Consider the following 25,191-nt stretch of genomic DNA (forward strand, 5'->3'; position numbering starts at 1 on the left):
CAAACTGGAAATCTGTTAGATTGTGACTTAGTAGTTATGGATTGATCTCATATTGCACCTCAAACATGGATTCTTTAGTTATTTTGTCCAGGCGGAGAACTATACTTTCAGAAAGTAATTGTTAGGTATGTTAGTGTAAACAACAACATGAAGGGACTATTTAGCTTTTCTTGCTATTCTGTCATTTAATGTAAGAGAGAGTCTTTACACAGTTACAAAGTCACTCTGTGAAGGTGATCTAGTCTATAATCTTTGCTCATAATGAGGATTTTCATTTCATATCTTTTTTTTTTGTTAATAACACTCTAAGTAGGAACTTTGATGAAAAAATGCTTAATATAAACAGGACAGGATTTCATGTGAGTATAATTCATGTAGTCACTTGTATCTATTAACTGCATCTTCCGTCTTGAATCACTTCTCAGCCTTTCAGCTAAGATCAAATGTATTTAGAATTTCCATGATGTGTCTGTATTTTTAAGATTGTCCTGTTTTCAAAGGAGTGATTTGAATATCACAAGCATTGCTTATAAAGTCCTCCTACATTCACTCTACCATGTACATTGCATTGCGATATGCTGACATGACTTCATAATATCACGACATTTGTCCCATCAAACACATAATAATAATTTTTCCACCATCAAATATTCATCTCTCTCAAGGCCAGAAGACACTATTGTGATAATTTAGTCTGATTCTCATGGAGCTTCCCCAAAATAATTCTTATAACAGATCTTTTAGAAAAACATCCAATCTTGATTTAAACCTTCTTAGTGATGAAGACTACACTAAAATCCAAGGTACATTGTTCTAATTGTTAATTATCCATACTGATGCTTGATTTCCAATCTGATTTACAACCATTTTCTCTGTGCACTGGTGACAGTCCCACCACACACTCAGAGGATGCTAAAAATGTATTCACCCTATATTTCCTGTCTAGCGTGCAGGTCTACCAGGCCCATTCACACAGACTTTGTAATGTTCTAGTTAGTATGCAGTATTTTAGAAATTCTTCAGTACGAGCATACAATAAATGCAGAAGAAATTACTTGGAATTCTGGGGGTGGAATTGAGAACCTCTATAGATGAATATAGAGCTATGAAAGTGAGGCATATGTAACCCAAGCCTGAGTTAAGAATAGTCGAGTCTGAAGAAGGTTCATCCAGTGCCAATATCACCAACTCACCTTAACTTTGATTTGTAGCCACTGTGCCTATTCCTGTAATGAGCCTTTATACAGCATGTACATTCAACGCCAATCCACACTACATTTATTCTCATTCTTGGTTGTTCTTGTGCATCTGTATGTTACATTGTGTAGCTGGATGAGATGAACAAATTAAACTGTGAGCTAATTAAGTATTTGAACATAGGATTCCAGATGTGTTATGTGAGTGCATGGAAATCTAGCACATGATAATTTTAGGACAGAATGTAATTTTCGAAGTATAGAGAACACGTGCTTTATGGGCAAAGTCTTCAAAAATTACTTTGAAATGTAAATACCATTGACTCTCAATGGCATACAGGATGCAGAGATTTTTGAGAATGCTACCGTAAGTCAAGCTACCCCTCCCCAAGAGCGAGCAGATACCTTATTACCTTGTTACTGTCATAACTAACAGCTTTAGTAAACCTCAGACCAAGGACTATCTGCCACTGACCCTGTTTGTTCTGCAGAACAAAAACTATGCTGTGGTGTTTGCATTTGGACATACAAAGCCCAGATTCAACACCTGAAAATTGGGACAGAGGAACCAAAGGAAACCATCCTGAGAGGAGGAAGCCACAGTACTTGACAGGAGATTATTCATCCCCAGCATTATGATGTCTAGTGTTCTTTATCCCCTTAGCCATAGCTCACTTCCCTTCTCACTGCAAGAAAAAGACGCCCTTACCGGAGGTGAATTTTCATAGATGTTCGTGCTGTAAGGCAGGTTGATGAAGACTGGATCCATATCTTGCACATCTGTGATGGTGATTGCCAGGTTAGCCAAAGTGGACAGGGGCTTGCTTTTATCTTGATCCTGGAAACCCAGAGAGGGGGAAAAATATACGATAAGAACAGAGATACCCAGAAAAATCGTTCATCCCACACAATGGTAAAGTGTCTCAGATTTGCACTTACAGAATTCCTGCCATCTCATCCACGAGGAGGTTGGGATTTATAAATACTACAGGAAATCACTTTTTCTTAAAACTATCTTGTGAAGTTAGTGTGGTCAACACATCTCTCTGAGCTGGAAAATAACATGTTTTTCTCCTCAAGATTTGCTCTGTACAATTTAGTAAACATTGTGTTTTTTTCTCTATTTTGAATGGAACAGAGTCTGCTTTTTTGTTTAACCAATATTTCAATCCATAGTTTACTTATATTGAAATGTCTTAGCTTTAACTAAAGCTATAGATTTTCTTAACTGCTAGTGCAGTGGCTGCTAGTAACTAACAAGGGCCCATAACATGGTCATGTGTAGAGGCTCCACAAATAGCAACCCTTAATTTTAATTTCTACAATTGACATAATGGGTTAAAATGCAAACATTTTAGACATGGGACAGCATGCCCTCGTGATATTAAAATCGTTTGCAAGTAGGTAACATTTTTAGTTTAAATAAGTCAAAAGTCACCCACTTCTATTCTATTCTAAAGAAGTTGGGCAAGATTAGTACAACTGCAGCTCTCTTTCTATGTTCAGCAAATTGATTCCTGTGATGTAGGGAGGTGAGAGCTTGGAACAAGTGTGTAGGAGGTCTTGTTATGAAAACCTTTAAAGCAACAGCCCTGGAACATTTCAAGCCAGGGGGCTGAGGGTGATTGGGCTATTGTACGCTTTTCACTGCTGGACGTCTGGGTTCAAACATGGCTTAGCTTGCAAGAGAAATAACCCGCAATGGTCTCAAGACAGTGAAGTAGGCACCCGTACCACTGAGTCCTATTACTGCCACACAGGACTGTTGCAGTATGCACTCTACTACAGCCACAGTGGCTAACATGCCACAGATGGAACTTTCCCAACAGTGGGAAGCAGTAGTTGGGACTGTGTCCACGCAGGCACTGTCCCACATCAGGAGAGGTCTGCTGTAACAGGAGCTCTCTTGCAGTAGTCCTGGGGTTGGCAATCCGCGGCACGCACACCATAAGCAACAGGCGAGCCGATTTTCACTGGCATGCAGTGGGAGGTCAGCCCCTGGCGCACCACGCGGAGCTTTGCTGTAGTGGGAGAAGGCAGCCCTGGGGAGGAGGCAGCTGGGGCTGAGGCTCCTCAGCAGCACAAATTCCCCTCGAGCCGACCCACAGCAGCCACAGCAACTGCCAGGCCCCTGGAAGTGCCTCTGACCCAGAAGACTCTTGTTGGCCCACCCCTCTTCATTCTGGCCTGGGTCACATGGTGGAGGTGGCGGCGACAGACCAGGCCGGGCAGGCAGCATTGATGGCTCAGGTAGGTCTGGCTTGTGTTGATCCCAGGTCAGTGCAGTAGGAGGATCCATGTCACCCTGCGTGTGTCTTGGCTGCCTGCGGGGGGCTCTAGTCCCCAAGCTCCACCCCATAGTGGCTACGTCCCTCCTCCCCTCACCAAACCTGGGGTCTGGGTGTTTCCTGCGGTCAGCCACTGCCCAGTTGGGGTCACAGTGCCGCTGGGCTGAGGGGAGCCTAAGCTATGTAGCCCTGGCTTATGCCTTGCCTCACCTGCATAGTGCTGCCCCTGGTGCCTGAGTGGCCAAGCCCTTCTGACCTTCCCACTCCCATCCAGATCCATGCACCGGGTGCGTGAGTGGCACTGGTGCCTCTTTCTCCTGGTGCACCCTTTGCAAGGAGGCTGCTTTACTGTGGGAGTTCAGAAAAATGCAGGGCAGCAGGAACCCCAAAACCTGGGAGTGTCCAGCTGGTCACCCCTCTACATGCCCCGAGAAGCCCCAGCCCCTGAATGGGATTCGGCAACATCCCAGCTCTAGCTCCGGCTTTCCACTCTCTAAATTCCACTTTCTGCTGTTCTCGTGCAAAGTTTCTTAGCACCCGAGATCTCTGAGCACTTCTCTGTAATTTCTCTCATCCCACATGGCTGCAACAGCAGCTCCTCCAGGGCCGGCCCTGGATCTCATGGCCACAGCAGTCGTTGCAAGGGGGTGTGAAGCCAAGTAAGCATCCCTCCCCCCCATTCCCAGAGCCCCAGATCCCAATTCCCTCATTTATTCCCCTCCCCACAACAAGACCGCACAGCTAGCTCCAACACCCTCCCTTGCTCCTGTTCCTTCCACCTGGCCAGACCCCCCACTTCTAGCCTGCTTCAGCACCTTACCTCCCACCCAGAGTTCCCAACCTCTCCCCCTTCTGCACCCTACCTCTCTTCCAGATCCTGCACCCCATTCCTATCCCACTCGCTGGCAGCCCTGTCTTGGACACCCTCATTTTTGTCCCTACCTCAGAGCCTAACGGGGTCCATAAAATTCACTAACACCAGGACCTCAGAAAAGTAAATCTGTCCTTTTGGAAACCCTGAACCTCAAACCTCCCTGTCCCTTCCTCTCACCCTGTGAGGCTAGAGCACAGAGGAGTGAGATATCTCATTTGGGGGCCACATTCAGTGAGGGTTGGGGTTTTTTGGAGGAATTATTTTGCTTCTCATTTGTGTGGTCCCCAACTGATTTTTCTGTGGGCCAGTGATCCTCGACCCAAAAAAAGGTTCCCCATCCCTGCCATAAAGAAAGAAAACATTGAAGCCTTTTATGTTGGACATAAATTAATATTTTACTTTATTTAAAATGACGTTTGATAAACTATCATGAGGAAGTTAAAACACTTAAACTGTTTAACAAATTAAATTAAACCATTCTACCTAACTGCAGCTTGTTCAGAAAATATGGTCACCGTATCCCACCTGCCCCTGTCTCCCCTCCGCACACAGCTCTGTTAATAAATTCGACCTTGGCGTGCCACTTCTGAAAGATTGCCGACCCCTGAACTCGTCTCTCCATAATGGGAGCCCCAAGCCCATGCTAGCTCATGTAGCCCTTTGCCAAATAAAGTGCTAATGTGTTACATTTTCAGTAGAAGAGAAGCAGAATGGATGAGAACATGAATGGAGATAAACAAGTCTCGTTACCCAACCATTAAGCTCAATGATGAAAGGCAAAATATTAGAGGTTACTGCACATTTCTGCAAATAGTTTTCAACACCAAAAAGGACTGATTGCCAGGAGATTAATGTTAATTTAACCTGCATTCAACAACACAGCTTGTACATTACCTTCTTAACACATAGGCCTTAGTGTTTATGGCCTTGATGGATGCTTGTTTCTGACTCACACTCTCCTGCTACTCTGCCATCATCACTGTTGGCTTGATGATTTTCTTTTCTTCAGATAAAAACTTCTACTTTTTCAAGCTTAGTTTCAGTCTGGTGAAGTTAGACTGATTGTGCAGGCTGGTGGCCTGCACCATGCAGGCAGGCACTGCACAGGCTTCTGCAGCTGAACAGGCTCTGCCAGTGTGACCTTAGTTCTGTCAAACAGAAGCCCGGCCCCACCCCAGTGCTCACCCACAATACTCCTTTCTATCCCAAAGCTTGGACTTACACTCCACTCCACCAGGAAGAACTCAAACCTGGCCTCTTCTGAGCTCACACTGACCATGCTGCTGTAGCACATGTGGCTTTCTAATATGACAAGTAGACACTCACACTTAGGAGGAGATCACTAAACTCGCTTCAGTTGTGTCTAGACATGGAATGCTTGGGCAGGGGCACCTGTCCTGAAGGAGCTGGAAAGCCAAGTCATTAATGAACAGAGTCATAGGAGGCCACAATGCAATCATAGTTTGGCTTTGACATTGAATTGCAAAGCATACTTCATGGCACTCTAGAATCATAGAATACTAGGACTGGAAGGGACCTCGAGTCCAGTCCCCTGCCCTCATGGCAGGACCAAATACTGTCTAGACAATCCCTGATAGACATTTATCTAACCTACTCTTAAATATCTCCACAGATGGAGATTCCACAATCTCCCTGGGCAATTTATTCCAGTGTTTGACCACCCTGACAGTTAGGAACTTTTTCCTAATGTCCAACCTACACCTCCCTTGCTGCAGTTTAAGTCCATTGCTTCTTGTTCTATCCTCAGAGGCCAAGATGAACAAGTTTTCTCCCTCCTCCTTATGACACCCTTTTAGATACCTGAAGATATTGAACAGAACCGGTCCCAAAACAGACCCCTGCAGAACCCCACTTGTTACTCCTTTCCAGCAGGATTGTGAACCATTAATAACTACTCTCTGAGTACGGTTATCCAGCCAGTTATGCACCCACCTTATAGTAGCCCCATCTAAGTTGTATTTGCCTAGTTTATTGATAAGAATATCATGGGAGACCGTATCAAATGCCTTACTAATGTCTAGGTATACCACATCCACCGCTTCTCCCTTATCCACAAGACTTGTTATCCTATCAAAAAAAGCTATCAGATGGGTTTGACATGATTTGTTCTTTACAAATCCATGCTGGCTGTTCCCTATCACCTTGCCACCTTCCAAGTGTTTACAGACGATTTCCTTGATTCCTTGCTTCATTATCTTCCCTGGCACAGAAGTTAAACTAACTGGTCTTTAGTTTCCTGTATTGTTCTTATTTCCCTTTTTATAAATGGGCACTATATTTGCCCTTTTCCTGTCTTCTGGAATTTCTTCTGTCTCCCATAATTTTTCAAAGATGATAGCTAGAGGCTATCAGCTCCTTGAGTATTCTAGAATACATTTCATCAGGCCCTGGTGACTTGCAGGCATCTAACTTTTCTAGGTGATTTTTAACTTGTTCTTTTTTTATTTTATGTTCTAAACCTACCCCCTTCCCACTAGCATTTACTATGTTAGGCATTCCTTCAGTCTTCTCAGTGAAGACTGAATAAAGAAGTCATTAAGCATCTCTGCCATTTCCAAGCCTTGTGACTTGCAGCATCACTGATTGAAACATCAAGTCAGAGATCAAGGCACAGAATCAGATGCTTAATTGTAATTATCTTCTGTCTCTGTGGCTCCATTCCACAGAGTCTCTCTCAGCCCTCCCCCAGCCATGGGTACTTGCGGGGAAGACCCTAGCAGCTCAACTCTGTCATACCTTCTAACAGTCCCAGTTTAGCTGAAATGGTCCTAGGTATTCAACACGTCCTGGAGAACTGGTCAAATGTCGCTTCATCACCTTTCCCCTTCAGGAAAAGAACTAGCTCCTGTACATAACTCTCCATCAGCTGCGTGCTCCCAGACACCCAGTTTATTTGATGAACTGATTTTGGCAAAAAAACCTCTCTGTCCCACATAGTTGCAAATTGCCCTGCTGCTCCTTCTCAGGGCCTCTTCTATGCTTGCTGCCTTCACTCTGGCCAAACTTCTTCTCCCTTGGGATAAGGTACTCAGACTTGCTTGCTCACACAGTGCTCTAGTCCTCACTAAAAACCATAGCTCTCCCTTATCAGGGTTCATATTGTGTGCTGGGAAGCCCCCCCCTCCCACATCTCTCCAGACTGTAGGCTCCCCTCTTCAAGCTCCACACAGGCTCTTAGCCTGAACTGAGTTATAGTCATCTGACTAAAACACCTGGTCCCCCTTCCCAGCTGGATGACTGATCTTCCTGATCCTTTCTTTAAAAGGGCCATGCCTTGAAACAGGGGCTGGTTGGCCTGGGCCCACTGTCTTTAAAAGATATATCTACACTGTAACTAAAAAACCATAGCTGGCCATGCAAACTGACTCAGGAAAAGAGGGTTATGTCTACACTACCCCCCTAGTTCGAACTAGGGGGGTAATGTATGCATACCGAACTTGCTAATGAAGCCCGGGATTTGAATTTCCCGGGCTTCATTAGCATAAAGCCAGCTCCGCCATTTTTAAAAGCCGGCTTGTTCGAACCCCGTGCCGCGCGGCTACACGTGGCACGGGCTAGATAGTTCGAACTATGTAGCCATTCCGATCTATCTGTACACCTCGTTCCACGCCCAAGTGTAAGGTAGCTTGACTACACATATTGCATGCATTTGCTTAAATAAAATCCTCCTAACCTCACCTATGTGACCACTTAAAATATTCTAAAATAGAACTTTACTGTTGCAATCCACCTGAACCCAGGACTCTAAAGGGAAAGTAAAAGGAGAAGAGATAAAACAAGGCTGTAATATATTCTTTCCACGGCAGCTGAAGTGTCTCAAATGCCAAGCATAAGAATTAAATGAAGCAGATGGCCTTACTCACCGTTGCATTGACCTGGAGCTGGTAGGCCTGGGTGATTTCATAATCCAGCCTTCGTATCACTGAAACAATGCCGCGGCCACTGTCAATGGTGAAGAAGCTAGACGGAGGCTGAAAGGAGTACAGCACACTGCCTCCTGCCCCCAGGTCTGGGTCTGTGGCATTCACTATGAAAATGGGAGTTCCCACTGGAGTATTCTGGAAGTAAAAAATGTGAATACAATAAACAAGCTCTCTGTGTTTTAGGATGTTTATATGGTATGCAGTTGCTGTCTTATTACAGCATTGTCATTGCTATAAAAATGTCAATGTAGTTATGATAATAATTACACAGTTGTGGTCAAGAAGATACTTTCAATCTAAACACCTGTTTTCGACACTTATGACTTGCCAGAAAAATCTCTCTGATAACTGAAACTTCTTGTTTCTTCTCAGCCCAAAAGAACATTTATTTCAACATTAAATTACTCAATTTTTTTACCTCTGGCATTTAGAAAAAGAGCAAAAAGAATTGTACTAAATGTAACACTACTGCTAGAATTTACATGAAATACTGAGTTACAGCCACTACATCAACTGAAACCTGGCCAGATTACATACATATTACAGTCTAAATTTTCATAAATGAGTAAGTAATCTGTATATACACAGCCAAGCATACAAAATCAGAAACTACAAACACAGTTTGGCATTTCCTTTTGTTAATTAGCTGTAAGAGCACAATTATCCTTTTCGGACAAAACCACTCCATTTTGTACACATGCAACTTAGATACACATTCTTGAAAGTAAATCTTTAAAGTCAGAAAAATTATACCATATACAGCAATCAAAATAGGGTTATTAAGAGGTGGGTATTTAACTGAGTAGTCGATAAAAATTCTATCAACTACCTGATTAGTCGATAGGCAGCCTAGTTCAGTCCTCACTTGCACCAGGTGTGGGACCAAACCCCATGATGCTCTGCAATTTAAAAAGTAGTAGGAGCTGGGCAGCCTCCCCCCGGTGCCTAGTCAGTGTGTTTTAAATTGCAGAGCTGCAGCAGGGCTTGGACCCAAACACAGTGCGATCCGGGCTGCCTGCCTAGCCGACAGCAGCCCCTGTACGCAGGAGGTCCCAGTGGGTAGTTGGGACCCACCATGGACCCCTGCCCCCCGCTGTTCCACTCCCCCACTGCTTCTGATAGAGGAATGAAAGTTGCAGAGAGTGAGAAGAGATTCCTCTCTGGTAGGAAAGGATAGGGAGCAATCGTTGTTAAGCACTACTTCATTAGGAATCACAACAAGAACCTTCTTTCTAGCCCCCCTCTACCAAAACCCTGCTACACCTCCCCCTCTGATGGGGAGACATGGTGTCTCCAATTTCTATTTCAGAAATCTAGTCCCCTTTTATTAGCATCAAGTGGGCCACCAGCAGTGTTAGCTGCCTGCTAGTAATGCCTTATGATTCTGTTCATTCCATGCAGGCAAATCTGCATTATACAACTCCAGCGTTATACACTTCCTGAGAAAGCTGTCCTTCCCAGCTGCCCCACAGCCTGCCCTTCCCCTTAGCACATCCTTTCAATTCCAACTACCCTTCCAATGCAGTGCACTACTGCTGCTAGAGAGCACCTTACAGGCTCCATCTTTAATTCCTTCTGGTGAACTGCACAGAATAAGCATTAAGTCTCTCCAACCATTACAAATTAACTATTAATGGAGAAAAAAGGAGTCTAAATAGAGGCCTGCTCTGATGAGGTCTGTGGGTATTGTCCCTAGGAATAATAATATTCATAAGGATAAAGCTAGCCTTGATGAATATGTTTCCACTTCTTTTTAAGTGTCCCCAGTCACTCCTTTTAACATGCAAATCTGCTCTGGTCACCAACAATTATCAGACTGCATGGCTGGCTGTGAAAAAGAAGAGTTTGATTTAGCTGGTATTGTATTTCATACAATAGCCAAAAAAAAACAGCCTTTGAAAGGAATTCATTCTCTAGCCCCCAAGGCAGCACAGTTGTTCCAAAACTGAAACCACACAGAGGATTCAGGGTTACAGATGTGATAAGTTTAGGTTTGGTCAACAAAGTTTCTTGCGGATGGAAAAGTAGTTTGGAATCAAGACGGCTATGAAGCCTGGATTCTGGTTGAGGATAAAGTCAATTACTCTCCTCTCTCAGAAATTCACTGGTCAGGCTCTCCCTCTTGTACTTCGCCTATATTAAAGTTACACGTGAACAGGGTTTCAGACTTTGTATTTTTAGTGTACATTATCCACAAGGAAGGGGGTCCAGTGTCTCTAGGCTCATGTTATAAAGAGACATGCAGCCACATATATGAGAGAGGTAAGCTGTGCAGGTGAGATTTAAGTAGGGTAGATATTTGACTAAATGACAAGCTGACTAGCACAGCTGCAGTCAAACAAACTAACAATGTTGTTTATTCAGGTTTATCTAACTTGTTTCAAGTTGCACTGACATTTATCATCATCATGATGTTGCAATGTAAGGGTAATGTCAAAACATCACATTGCACAAAACCCCCCACCAATACGATGACTAGCACTATGAAATGAACATTTTTCTTTCACTGGTAATTCAAAATCCAGGGTGTTTGTGAGGGGGAGGGAGGAACCAAAAAGTGTCCCTACAATATTTTTTTCCTTAAACAAAAAAGCTTTATTTTTTAAATGAAATATAAGTAAATTTTGAAAAAAAAGTTGTTTCAGTTTGAAATGTTTTGCTTTAAAAATAACAAAATTGTGTAATTTTTTTAAAAAAATTGAGTTAGTTTTATTGCTGAAACAATTCTCTGAATCCTATATGAATTCATGAAATGTTTTGATCAACCCGTGGATCAATTTTGCCCATCTCTAATTGTAACCTTGTATCATCATAATGTCATGCACTATTTAAATCCTCCAAGTTATTTCTCATATCTTTTTTTCAAAACTAGCCAGCAGGAAGGATGTGGGATTCTGAAGCTAACAAAGCTGGTAATGCTGCAGAAACTGAGATGGGCATCGACCCTTTAACAATCCGTTTCTAAGGTACATTCACAATCCTGGATATATGGCCCATGTTAACTTTACTATTCACCATCTGCTTCCTTCATGGACAAAAACAAAAGCTACAGTGTAGAACCTCAGTAATTCACACTACTAACTGGTACTAAGGTGCTGGCTGTGCTATTATATCTATGCTACAATGTGGGCAGACAGAGTCACATATCTGATGCAAGTGAAAGAGATGTGCATAGGTTGTATGATGTAGGTAAAATCCTGCTGCCCATTCTAAACACATTGATTAGCCCAAAGGTCAACAGAAATACTGAAGACCTTTTACATCTGCACTTGAAAGGGAATCCTCTGAACTGTCACTCATGTTAAAATTCGACACTTGCCAACAAGGACTTAACAAACATTTGAACTATCTCACCCATTACCAAGACAGTTTCCCCAATTATCACCTCTAATACCATTAACTCACAAACATCCCACTCTCCCTACCTCTAATATCATCAATTCACAGACACTTACCTTCCTTCCTTCCTTCCCCCCCCCCCCCGCAACCCCCTCCTGTTCTGCAATGTGATTTGTCCTTTTCATATTTGTTCATTTTTTTAATTGTATCCTTTGGTATATATGGTTGTGACTACTTTCTTCCACTATTTGATCTGAGGAAGTGGGTCTGTCCCACGAAAGCTCATCATCTAATAAACCATCTTGTTAGTCTTTAAAGTGCTACATTGTCCTGCATTTTGCTTCAACTACCCCAGACTAACACAGCTACATTTCTATCACTAGAAGTACTGAAGTTCTGCTGCAGAGGGCAGATTTTGAAAAACCTTCTCGGGGCACTCTGTGCCCTTGACAGATATAGGATTGTGCTCCACACCAACAGAAAAAGGTTTATTGGAGGCACGACTGGGCAACAGAATGGCCAATAGGTCCAAAACAGCCTGGACCAACTGACCCAAAACCCTATGGAAAGGAGAGCACATGAGCTACGGCTGGTACATCTGGGCTACGTCTACACTGCAGGCTTTATGTGCAAGAATAGCCGTTCTTGCACAAAAACTTGTGGAGCGTCTACAGTGCACGCATGTTCTTGCGCAAGTAAATTACAGTAAAGCGTCAGAATAGAGGGCTTCTTGCTCAAGAGTTATTCCTCTCCCCACGAGGAACAAGCTCTCTTGTGCAAGAGCTCTAGCGCAAGAAGGCAGTGTGGACGGGCAACAGGAGTTTCTTGCGCAAGAAACCCCTATGGTTAAAATGAGCATCAGAGCTTTTTTGCGCAAGAGCATCCACACTGCCATGGACGCTCTTGCACAAAAGCACATCTCTTGCGCAAAAGCACATAGCAGCATGGATGCGCTCTTGCGCAAGACCTTTTGCACATGAACTCTTGCGCAAAACAGTCCTTGTGCAAAAAGCCTGCAGTAGACGTAGCTCTGTTGAAGGTATTCTGAGAAGCCGCTCCATTACTACTCCATGGTCATGAGTCTTGGGGGATGATCCCATCACCCCATGCTTTGCTGAGAATATCTGCTCAAAGCCTATTTAACTCAGGCTTGCACAGAGGTTAAGGGTGTGAACCTATATCAAGAAGTGCTCCTGAAAATGTCTTTTCATATTCAAAAACAACAAATGGTCTGGTAGCACTTTATAGACTAACAAAACATGTAGATGGTATCATGAACTTTCGTGGGCACAGCCCACTCCAGTCATCTGAAGAAGTGGGCTGTGCCCACGAAAGCTCATGATACTATGTACATGTTTTGTTAGTCTATAAAGTGCTACCAGACCATTTGTTGTTTTTTTCTGTAACAGACTCACTCAGCTATCCCCTGAAGCGCCTTTTCATATTCAAACGTGTCAAGTGAGAGTTCTGGTGAGACCCAAACAGGAGGCACAGACTGAAAACACAACAGCACTCCACTAAGAAAGGAGATGTTCTCTGCAGCACTTATACCTATGCTAGAATGTACAGATAACAGAGGAATTTCCATTAACATTCCTTAAAATAAACAAAACAGGTTAAAAATCCTCCTCCATTTCCTCCCAAGAGTGACAAACAAATAGGTCACTCAGAATATTCCACAGCAAGAGATGGCACTTTAGGTCTACAAAGAGGCACCACAATTGAGTGATGCATTTGGGTAAACATTCTGGAATGATTTAGTATTTCTTTATAAATAGCTAGCTGAAGGCACAACTCATGAATGCGTATAACCAGTAAATCACACAAGATGAGTCATGTTTGTACATTTGAGTGCCTGGCCCATTACAAAATGCTTATATGTTTCCCATGTAACTTTCTGCCTCCTCCATGCTGATTTAAGAGTTGTTTATCTCAGCTCCAAGTAAATGCAAAGAAGTCAAATGCATTCCAAAAGGAATCAAATCACTGGCCGAGTCTAGGCCCTACATATGCTCACTGAAAACAAGTGCAATATTTGCCTGCTTCCCCAAATTTTTAAAAAGTGTTTTTTTACTTGGTCCATCACTTAGAACTGAACCTTCAACTTATTACCAAAGTGGAACTGTGGGAAACAATCACATCATCATTAAACCCATGTACCATTCCCCTAGATGTAGGGTAGAAATAAACATGCATGCCAATTTCTCTGGGCAACAGAAAGATGTAAACAGGAATCTATCCCAGGTTTGACCCTCCTCAACATATACATCAATACACTAACCCAGGACTCCCATGAAGCAATCTGGAGATAAAATACCTCTTCTAAACTGATGAACTGGCCATGCTGTAATCAAGCCATTTCAAAGGGGGGGAGGGGGTCGTCACTATGTGAACATAAAAATATAAGAATGACCATTCTGGGTCAGACCAAAGGTCTATCTAGCCCAATTTTCTGTCTTTCAACAGTGGTCAATGCCAGGTGTCCCAGAGGGAATGATCAAAACAGGGGTAATCATCAAGTGCCCTGTCATCCACTCTCAGATTCTGACAAACATGCCAGGGAAACCACTCCTACCCATCCTAGCTAATAGCCATTGAAGTAGCTATCCTCTATGTATTTATATAGTTCTTTTTTTAACCCTCTTAAAGTCCTGGTTTCATAAAATCCTCTGGAAAGGAGTTCCATAAGTTAACTGTATTATGTGAAAAAATACTTACTTTTGTTTGTTTTAAATCTGCTACCTATCCATTTCATTTGGTGATCCCTAGTTCTTATGTTATGGGAAAAAGTAAATAACTTTTCCTGATCTACTTTCTCCACACCGGTCATGATTGTATAGACCCCTGTCATATCCCCACTTAGTCTGCTCTTTTCTAAGCTGAAAAGTCCCAATCTTATTAATCTCTCCTCATGTGGCACCCATTCCATACCCCTAATCATTTGTGTTGCCTTTTTCTGAACTTTTTCCAATGCCAATATATCTTTTTTAAGATGAGGTGACCACATCTGCACGCAGTATTCAGGATGTGGGCATACCATGGATTTATACAGAGGCAATAAGTTATTCTGTGTCTTATTCTTTATCCTTTTTTAATGATTCCTAACATTGTTTGCTTTTTTTACTGCTGCTGCACATTGAGCGGATGCTTTCAGAGAACTATCTACAATAACTCCAAGATCTCTTGAGTGGTAACAGCTAATTTAGTCCACATCATTTTATAGTTGGGTATATGTTTTCCAATATGCATTACTTTGCATTTCTCAACATTAACATTCATCTGCCATTTTGCTGCTCAGTCACCTAGTTTTGTGAGATCCCTTTGAAACTCTTCACTTTCTGCTTTGGACTTAACTATTGTATGGTATACTTAACAGCTATGGTATACCAGTCCCTACATGTCTGGCAAAGGTAGATGTACCAAGCAGTAGGCACATCTAGCACTAGGCTCTCACCCTCCCATACACTTAAAAGTTTAAAGTGCTGCTGCAGCTAATGCTTTAAACAGAAATTGTGGCCATGGCACAAGTGCTAGGGAAAAGACCTCCCAGAACTCAATGTAAACCACCTCCACAAGAGGAGCAGCCAATAGTGCCGGGAGTACAGGAATTACAGAGCTGTAGCCTGTTTCACACTGGCACTTTCCAGCACTGTGACCTGCTGCACTTGGGGGGAGGAAGGGTTAACACCTCTGAGCCAAAAAGTTACAGTTCTGTAAAGTGCCAGTGTAGATTTTGCCTTAGTCTGGTTTATAAAAAGGGTTGTTGGGTTGTCAGAAAAACAGTGTCAGGACAGTGACTCATGCAAAATCTTTTCTGTCACTTCACAGCACTAACTCCCAGCACAGTTAGCTATTCCTCTGGTGGAGGTGGTTTACATACAGTGTTGGGAGCCACACCTTCCGTTTAAAGTGCTGCCGTGGCTGTGCTTAATTTTTTAAGTGCAGACATAGCCTAAGTTGCATGCAAAAGATGAACCAATAGCTTCAAGCTGATCCCCTGAAGGCAGTTTCTGGCCTGATGCCAGGGAGGTTCCACCCTGGAGGCAATCAGATCCCAGCTTGCCAATTGCCTTGACCAGATTTCAGTTATTTTGTCCATACTGGTTGAAACAGTCTGCACAACTGCCATCTGGAGGCTGCTTCTCATGATCCATTAGCTATGGCTACCACTACCCTACTTGCCAGTAAAAGTTGTTTCCAAGACAAGCTATGAGTCTTGCAATCCCACAGTGCCTGGCCTTCTCTCCACAGCCAGCTCCTAGACGCTGGCCTCCAGGTGCAGCAACTCTTGCTCCCACTCAGCCACCAGCAACCTCTTGAGCTAGGTCTCCCTTGTCCTCTAGTGGCACTTCTCTCTTTTGTGCTCTGGAGGTCATGAAGTCCTTTATTGGCCGGATGTTGCAGTGGGACTTAATACTGTGTCTGGTAATGAGCCAGCCAGTTCTTGACAGTGTATTTACCTACACAAGATAGCCACCGCACACCACCAGCAGCACCACCAGATTGTAGTTCATAGCCCTCCAGGACAGTATGGAAAGAACCAAAATCTCAGTATTTTAGAGAAAGCTCCCAAACCACCACCCACAAACTCAACATTTAGTGCAAAGCCCAAAGTTAAACAAACCTATATTGAACATGCCTGAGCCCTACAACAAACACATCAAGAGCTTCAAATGGCTGGAGAAATGAGAAAGCTATGTGAGCCTTCTATGACTGACTAGAAGACACAGTCTTGCAGCAAACCAATGGCTAGAACTATTCAGCTGTATATTTTAAGTTTGTTTACTACATGGGAATTAAATCTGGGGTCTAACTGTAATGGACAATTACACCAGCTAGGACAAAATCCCAATATAAAGCCTATACCTGTAGTATTTATACAGCTGCATGTATATGGAAACTGCAGCAGCAATGGCTGCAAAGCCAAAGTGGGCTCATTCCCCATCTTAATCAACACAAAGAAAAGAACATTGAACTTCCAGCATCCTCTCAACCAAAGCAGTGAAACATTCACAACAAAGCACTAAAAGATCAACATTTAAATACAGATCAAAGAATGCTCCATTGGTTTGTCATCAACAAGACTAACTTCCCAGGCAACAGAGCACACAATCCACTGTACACTGAAAAATGATAAACAGACCAGAATCACACTGAAATACACAAATATACAAGTCACTGGGAAGAGCCCATCAAAAAACAAGCCACACTAGTACAGATCTCTGAACAGAACTTTACACTAGCAGCCTACTTCATTGCAGTGAAATATGCAAAGCAGGGGCAGAGTCTTACCAAACACAGAATCAGTGACCATAAAGTAGAGCTGGAACCTGGGAGACACGTAACAGTCCAAACCAAGAAAAGAGTGACGGAGCAATCAGTATGACTGAGGAGAGATTGGGACAGACACTTTCCAGTCCAACACAACGGGGGTACAGCACAAAAGGCATTTCTTTAAATCCGTGTTTCTCAAATGGTGCTCCGCAGAACGCTGGGGTTCCGCGAAAAAATTCTGCTCCCCCGCCCCCTGCAGAACCCGTAGGTAGCTCCCATTGGGGCTTTGCCAGTGAGGATGGGCTTCTGGGGGCATGCGACTTTGGCCACTCTACCACCCACTGCAGCTGCCCCACCCCCATGCACGGCGCAGCCCCTCCTTACCTTACAGGACTGCCCTGTCCCAGTGCCTTGCAGCCGCTTCCGCCTCATGTGCAGGTGGCAGCATTTATAGTGGCAGCTGCTGCTGGGAGGAGGAGGGGAAGGAGTGGCCAGAGCCAAGGAGCCGCTCTAGGACCTCGGCACACACACACACACACACCAGGATGTGCTCAGGCTCTGCTGCACCCCCTCGGGGCATGCTCGGGCTCTGCTGCCCCCCACATGCTGCTGCTGCTGCTCTCTCCCCTGCACCCCTCCTCACCCTGCTGGGGAAGTGGCAGAGTTTGATCTGGTGGAGAAGGTTGGGGTTTCTACACCCTCCCCACCCACACGCCCTGCCAGCAGGACACTAGACCTGGTGCTGCAGCTGCGCTGGGTTCCCCACTGCATGGGCAGGGTGGGTGGGTGGGAGTGTGAGAGAGAAAGAGAAGACTGAGCTTCCCCCCTTCCAGGAACAAGAGCGTGCTGCCTGCAGGCTTTCCCTGCTGCAGCAGGGTGCCAACCCAGGTAAGCATCCCCCCTCATGCCCAGACCCTGCACCATATCCCCCTCACTCCTCTCCCCCTCGACCAAAAGCCCGCATTCCCAGCATGCTCTGACACCCTGCCCTAAGTCCCCTCTTGTACCTTCCCCCGTCCAGACAACTCTTCCCCAAGCTTTCTCCTGTACTCTTCTTCCAGGCCAGGACATTGCAGATCATCTTTGTGATTTATACACAAACATCATGAAGTATTTTCCAACCATAAATGACAACAATAACTGGATTTGAAATCCATTAAGTATAACAGGAAAGCCAGTCAGTTTTTCTATGCAAGATAATGAAATCCTAATCGAAGTCACTTCAGATGGCCAATTAATATAAAAATTTAAAGAAGTTTCTCTGATTACGTTTTGGGGCAGCATATGTCAAGAATATTCAGCTTCATCAAGACGTGCAATTCGTCAGTTATTAACCTTCACGAGCACATAGTTGTGTGAAACTGGGTTCTCGAATTATGCAGCAACAAAAACAAAATACAGAAATCAACTGAATGCAGCGACAGATATGCAAATCCAACTTTTTAGTATTAAACAAAATATAAAAAGAATTTGCCAAGAAAAGAAGAAAAACCACTCCTCACGTTGAAAACTGCCACTATAATTCATATTAGTTTTTGAGCTTTATTTTTTGTACACATTAAATGTGATTTATGTTTTTAAATATGTTCAGTTAAACTAAATGTTGATCTCATGACCTTATTTAGCATTTGTTCATTATTATTATCCTTACTTATTGGGGAGGGGGGCGTGTCATGGCACTCAGGTCCAGCAATTTTGCTTGACAAATTTTCCCTATGGGTTCCTCGAAATACTTCCAAGTTTAAAAGGGTTCCATGGCCAAATAAAATTGGGAAACACTGCTTTAAATGATCAGAAATAAGAGTTCTCTTCAAGAAGCTACAAGGAAGAGCTGTATCTAGTCCTGAGGAAAAGAAGATGTTCAGCAGAAATGACATTAAACTATGTTGCACCCTCCCCTCTGGATAAAGAATGGACCTTAAAGACGGACCTTAAAGACAAATGCATACAGGAGAGCAAATACAAACCGTGTGAAGCACCATGCTAAGTAGACTACACATTCCCCTGGAGGAGCATAGAATGCGGGGTTTGTCTCTTACATTTCAGCAATACCAGTATAGCTTGTGCCACCAATAAAACGTTAATGAACTGAATTGACCTACTAAAGCCCCATTTTACAATTGAGGAAACAGACAGAGCTCTTGTGATTTGCTCAAGCTCAAGTATATAAAATGAAATCCTGCTGGCCTCTTTGAAGTCCATAGCAAATCTCTTGTGGACTTCAACCAGGGAAGGATTCCACCCATTGTGTAAGCCTGTATCTTGCATGAGGAAATCAAATGTTTTAAGGCACACAGATACACAGCTATGTTAATATTTGGCCAGATCTGGCCTGTCAAGCCAGTTGATCCAGCCCGTGGTTGCTCAACTAATCTCCTGCCCCCAGGCCAACTGAGACATGGGGACGGGGGAAACGTACAAGGTCTCCTCTATTCCTCCCTCTGCCAGGGGTGCACGGCACCTAGAGGGAACCGCCAGCTATTCAAAACAGCTGGTGGGTCTCTTTAGGCGCCACTTGCTCCTGGCAGGATGGAGCAGGGAGGCAAAGACTTCACATGCTCCCCCATCCCCTGGCCACTCAGGGTCAGAGGGTGGGGGAGCATGCAAAGTCCCCTGGCCCTGCCCCTTCTATCTGAGGCCTCACCCCTTCTGGCAGAGCCCATGACCACTTCTAGAATTCTTGAAGTGGCTCCCCTTCAAAACTTAATTGCCCACTCCAGCCTTATATAACACTCTAAACAAAAGGCACCCGCAAACCAACATTCTATGAAGGTACTACATATAAAGATATTTTTTAATTATTTAAGATATGCCCAGGAGAGAGAACTACAGTGTTTAATGTCTGATTATAAAGATATTAAAAGGCATATAACATGCATTAGCAATCAATTTTTACAGAAGTTATTCTGACAAAGTGTAACAATATATAGCAGATTAGTACATGTACAAAATGTAGCCTTTCAGCATGCATGTCTCATAATACCAGATGGATTACATAATTCAGATTTCACAGATTATATAGATATCAAAACTTTCCCTGAAAGGTTCCAATAACAATAGCTCCAGATAGTGGAATGTTCTAAATTGGACACCAAAATATGCCAGGAACTCTTCAAAGAGGAAACTGCAAATAACGGGAAAATTCAGAGGTCAAGTCCCTCAAGGCATAGTAAGCTTGTTGAGCATACTTCTCCTTTAGTTTATAACACAACTAATTTGAGTCTTTTTTGAGAAATAGTTCCATTTACATTTCTCTTATGGACCCAATGTTTAAACTAACATTGGGGACAAGAGAAGGATTGTGCAGTAGTTAGTTAGAACCCTAACTGGGGACTCAAAAGATGTGGTCTCAGTTTTCATGGAGCAGAGTATTGAGTGTATGACCTTGGACAAGTCACATAGCCTCTCTGTGCTTCAGCTCCTCATCTGTAAAATAGGGATAAAAGTGAAGAGCTACGTAATTCCTTGATTGTCACTCTGAGTATGTCTACACTGCAACACTATTCTGAAATAACTTAATCGGTGTCTACACAGCAGGCAGTTATTTCGAAATAGTGTCAAAATACTGTCAGACTGGAGGACTTCTTTCTCCGATTCCTGTAACTGTCATTGTACAACAGGGCTGGCCTTACCATGTGGCGAATTGAAGCGGCCACCTCAGGTGCCAGACTCTGTGTGTGTGCGGGGGGGGGGGGGGAGGGGGGGGGAAGGGTGCCATTAGGATCCAGAGTGTAGAAAATTGTGTCTGCTACTGGTGCAAATGTATTCTCTCTGCTCTAGATGCACGGAGATGGTGGAGTGCTGTGCTGGAGGAAGGAGGGCAGAATTGAGACCTTTCAATGTTTTGGCCGAAATAAGGGGGAATGGGAACATCATTTGAGCTCCCTGCCTCAGGTGCCAAAATGTTGTGGGCTGGCCCTGTTGTATGAGGAGTAAGGGAAGTCAGAGGAAGAGCGCTCTATTTCAAAATAAGTGCTGTGTGGATGCTCCCAATTTCAATTTCAAAATAAGCGACGCAATTGACGTAGCTAAGCCCTGCCTGAATATCTCTGTAGAGTCAGTGCAAAGCAACAAAAACTGCTACCAGCCCAAGTCAGAGCTCTTTGTTCAAAATATCACCAGATTCAAACATAGCTGGGATTTGCAGTCTTTTGTTATCCAATTGCTAAGTTCTCAGCCATTCTCAGTCTTTTTTTTATATGCATGACTTCAAAAAATATATGCATGAAACAGCTCAGGCTTTCAGACCAAGGTGCCCAGATGCTCTGATAATGGGGATACCATACCAATACAGTGTCAGCTTTAGTGCTGAAGCTGAATTCATCTGCTATGAAAACCTAAAACAAATTAAAAGTATCAGGAGTCTGAATTTCCTTCCTGCCATTTGCCCTCTACCTTCTCCCCCAGTTATGAACATTTCATGTGCTGTGGATTCCGACAACAGGCTGGTGCTGAGTTAAACTATAGGCCCTCTCACAATATAAACCTGGCATCGAGAGCCCTTCACGAGGCCCAAGACATTTGCAGTGGCAAAACTCCAACTCTCTATAAAAACCTAAGGCAGATAGAGAGGTACAAGAGAAGCCCAACTAAATGAATAAACCTGTTAAAGGAATGGAATCGCACTATGCTTTTAAGAGCTTTCCACCGTATCAAAACTATTTCACGGACCACAAGCCACAAACACCTAGAACGTGACTTGATCCATCCGTCTCATCCAACTGGCCGACTGCCAAGTGCCCATCTGTATGAAGAGGAGAGAGAGAGAGAGAGAAAAAAAAAAGTTGACTCCTTTATAGCAGGATCAGTATTTGATACAAATAAAGGTGGGCAAAGTGGAGGTAGACTTTGAAAAGTAAATCTCTCAGTTTCCTCCTTCATTAAATGTAAGAATTAATTTAAAACAAAATCTGATTCAAATGTTGGCCACAACTTGAAAACCTAAGGGGCATTCTACTACTGGGTAGATAAAGAGCATTGGAACTTCCAAAAACATAAAGAGAATCCTGAGAAACACAAACACACTTCTATACAAATACAGTGTTCACGAAGGTGAGGAACAGGCAGTACCAATTTGAAGTAGAATGCCAGGAAATTATTGTACAAATTCTTCCACCCACCTTGACAAGTGCTTCAGAATCCTGATTTCAAAGGTCCCATTGCTGTTCTAGTTGTGTGCCTCACCCAGCTTTGTCATCGTGCCACAATCCCGAATTTCAGCACTCTGCATTGCACAGGGAATACATTCTCAAATGGTATTTCCTAGAGCACCTCTCCCCACACCATTCAGAGCTCTGGATTTCACCTATGAGGTCTCACAGCCCCAACCCTGTGAGACAGAAGGCCTGAATTCTCACAGGTTTTAAAATATGCAACTGAGGTCTGCCCTGGACAGCTCTGGCTGAATTTGAACCCTGGGACTGCGGTATTCCAATTCTGGACCCTTCCTGAACAAGAATGGCCTATTGTGCCAAGTTGTGCATCACAGTATTGTGTTTTTACATATTGGCAGGTATCTATTTGTGTTTTGTTGACTATGAAAACTAAATTTGTTTGCCCCCAGTCTGCAAAGACTTAAGACCAGGCATCAGCCCTGTCCCATTGAGCCCAAAAGGCAGACTCATATTCTAAAGAGGCACAATTGCACCTCATCTAGTTCCTAAACACTATGAGATAAGGGTTCATGTAGCAGCTGAAAGTGAGAAAATACTTAATGGCATGTATACATTGCCTGGGGTGGAAGGGGGCTCTGCTCAGGGTCAGTCTCCTATTTAGACATGTCTTTCCTTTTTTCTGCTGCCCAAATGGAGGAATCTGCAGCTGTAGTTTGAGGTTTCATTGCCAGCATGACTGTGGGTCATGTTCCTCACACCTCTGAAGATGTGATCAATGGGAAAAGGACATATATGCATCTGGGTTGAAAAGTGAATGACAAGAGAGCAGGCAGTTTCCTGTGGAAGACTCACTACAGGTGTTTTAGCCAGCCTAGCGAGCCAGCAAGAACAGGATCCAGTAAAATGTGGCTTGCATCATCTAGGAGCAACCAGAGGAATTCACAGGACCACCATATCACTGCCCTGGACAAAGTCACTCACCAATAGAGGAACAGAAGCTGGTAACATGATTAGGATGCGACGGCATGCCCGCGGTACCAATGCAAATAATGTGTAAAAGCAGCAGGCAATCTGGCCAAACAGCTGCCTGAAGGTCAATGAAATGAGAGACAATAATAGAAATGAACTGATGGGTGCATTCTGACGGGCACTGGGGTTAGAACAATAGGCAAGGTCATTCTCACTCTGCTCTTTCCAAAAGCAGGCTTATGTCATGCTGAGGCTTTCAGCCAGACTGGTGTCACCACATGCTGGGTTCTTTTCCCCTCCCAGAGCAATCAGGGGGATAACCATCGCTTCTCTGATTCAAACCAATTGTGATGGGGCATCTGCTCTGCACTGACACTATAAGGATTAAAATGCAGCCCTGGGAGAGGGCTGAGATGGTGGAGCCTGCAGCTGAGGTAGATACAGCCAATTAGAGCCCAGCTGGGGTTGTATAAATAAGGGCTCCTGGAGCAGAGAAGAATACACTCTTGCTCCAGCTGTGAAGCAGGAAGGACTTGTCTACTAAAGAAGCTAGAGGCTTCCAGAGACAGAACAGTGCTGGGGAAAGGCAGCCAGAGCTCAGGCTGCAGGACCTGAGGCAAGGCCTGAGAGCACTAAGGCTGCAGGGAAGTGTAGAAGAAGGCAGCAGGTCCACACCCCTTTGCCAAAGATGAGTGGCCATTTCAGACTGCAGTGGCTGCGACTAGACTGGCATGATTTTCCGCAAATGCTTTTAATGGAAAAGTTTTTCCGTTAAAAGCATTTGCGGAAAAGATCGTCTAGATTGGTATGGACGCTTTTCCGCAAAAGCACTTTTTGCAGAAAAGCATCCGTGCCAATCTAGACACAGTTTTGTGCAAGAAAGCCCCGATCGCCATTTTCGCGATCGGGGCTTTTTTGCGCAAAACAATACCGCATTGTCTACACTGGCCCTCTTGTGCAAAAGCATTTGCGCAAGAGGGCTTTTGCCCGAATGGGAACAGCACAGTATTTCCGCAAGAACACTGATAATCTTACATGAGATCATCAGTGTTCTTGCGGAAATTCAAGCGGCCAGTGTAGACAGCTGGGCAAGTTTTTCCACAAAAGCAGCTGCTTTTGCAGAAAAACTTGCCAGTCTAGACACAACCCAGTTTGTGCCTGAGGCAGGGACTAGATCAATGTTTCTGACTCTGTTCCACAGAACCACTCTCGGAAAAACATTAACTGGCCTCCCCGGTTTATTTATTTACCGGTGCCACAGCCACCATTGCCTCAGTTTCGTCCTTTGCAGCCAAGGGGAGCCACGGGTTGGTTCGTTGGTTAGAGGGAGGAAAAGGGATTATTAGTTTATTTTGCAAGTTGACTGGTGAGACATTAGCACCCACCCCAGCTCCCAGCTGAATCTCCATTTCCTGGTGCCCTGGAGGGTTTAGCAAGCAAAAGTAGAAGGAGAGCTCTATTGTGAATCTGAATCAATCCTATCCTGAGATCTTTCTCTCTACACCAGAAGTGAAAGTAACAAGTTTCTTACAAAATACAGGACTATGTAGCACTTTAAAGACTAACAGGATGGTTTATCAGGTGATGAGCTTTCGTGGACCAGACCCACTTCCTTTTCTTCCACTATTTGATCTGAGGAAGTGGGTCTGGCCCACGAAAGCTCATCACCTAATAAACCATCTTGTTAGTCTTTAAAGTGCTACATAGTCCTGTATTTTGTTTCAGCTACACCAGACTAACACGGCTACATTTCTATCAAGTTTCTTACAGGTACTGTCCTATTGTAACCCTCCTCCTCAGGGGGGCAAGTTGCAATGGGGAGAGCAGGTTGCCATAGGACAGTGCTGTTATGTCATATCACACCAGAGAGGACCATATCTCACCAGATAGAAAAGTAAAAATTGAAAACTGAAGAGGATTTGTAATGTAAATATTATGAATGTAAAACAGATGTCATTAAAGCAATAACTCTGATTTTTGTTAATGCAGTGTCATGCCTATTGGAGTGGGTGTGGATGTGGGGAGACTTGGGGCAGGGGACAGTGTGGGTGCAGGCAGCTCAGAGTGTGGGAAGCTCAGGCCAAGAGCTTGGGGTATGTTAGAGGTTCAGGGCAAAGCGCTGGGGGTCCAGGAGTCAAGGTAGGGGTGAGGGATTCCTGGAAGAACATAAGAACGGCCGTACTGGGTCAGACC

At 43.9% G+C, this 25,191-nt stretch overlaps 1 protein-coding gene across 4 annotated transcripts in view; it reads right to left on the reverse strand.

The window, feature by feature from the left end:
- CDH23 (cadherin related 23) overlaps positions 1–25,191 on the reverse strand; it is a 573,109-nt gene that overhangs the window by 338,395 nt on the left and 209,523 nt on the right. For all 4 annotated transcript variants that reach the window (XM_075934954.2, XM_075934952.2, XM_075934956.2 and 1 more), the window contains 2 exons: positions 8,243–8,437; positions 1,906–2,034 (listed from right to left, as the gene is read on the reverse strand). In XM_075934954.2, the coding sequence (XP_075791069.2) occupies positions 1,906–2,034; positions 8,243–8,437 (324 nt within the window). The remainder of the gene's footprint in view (positions 1–1,905; positions 2,035–8,242; positions 8,438–25,191) is intronic.

This window comes from Pelodiscus sinensis, chromosome 8, assembly GCF_052426305.1.
Source record: "Pelodiscus sinensis isolate ZL-2025 chromosome 8, ASM5242630v1, whole genome shotgun sequence".
In the NCBI taxonomy this organism is placed as follows: domain Eukaryota; kingdom Metazoa; phylum Chordata; order Testudines; family Trionychidae; genus Pelodiscus; species Pelodiscus sinensis.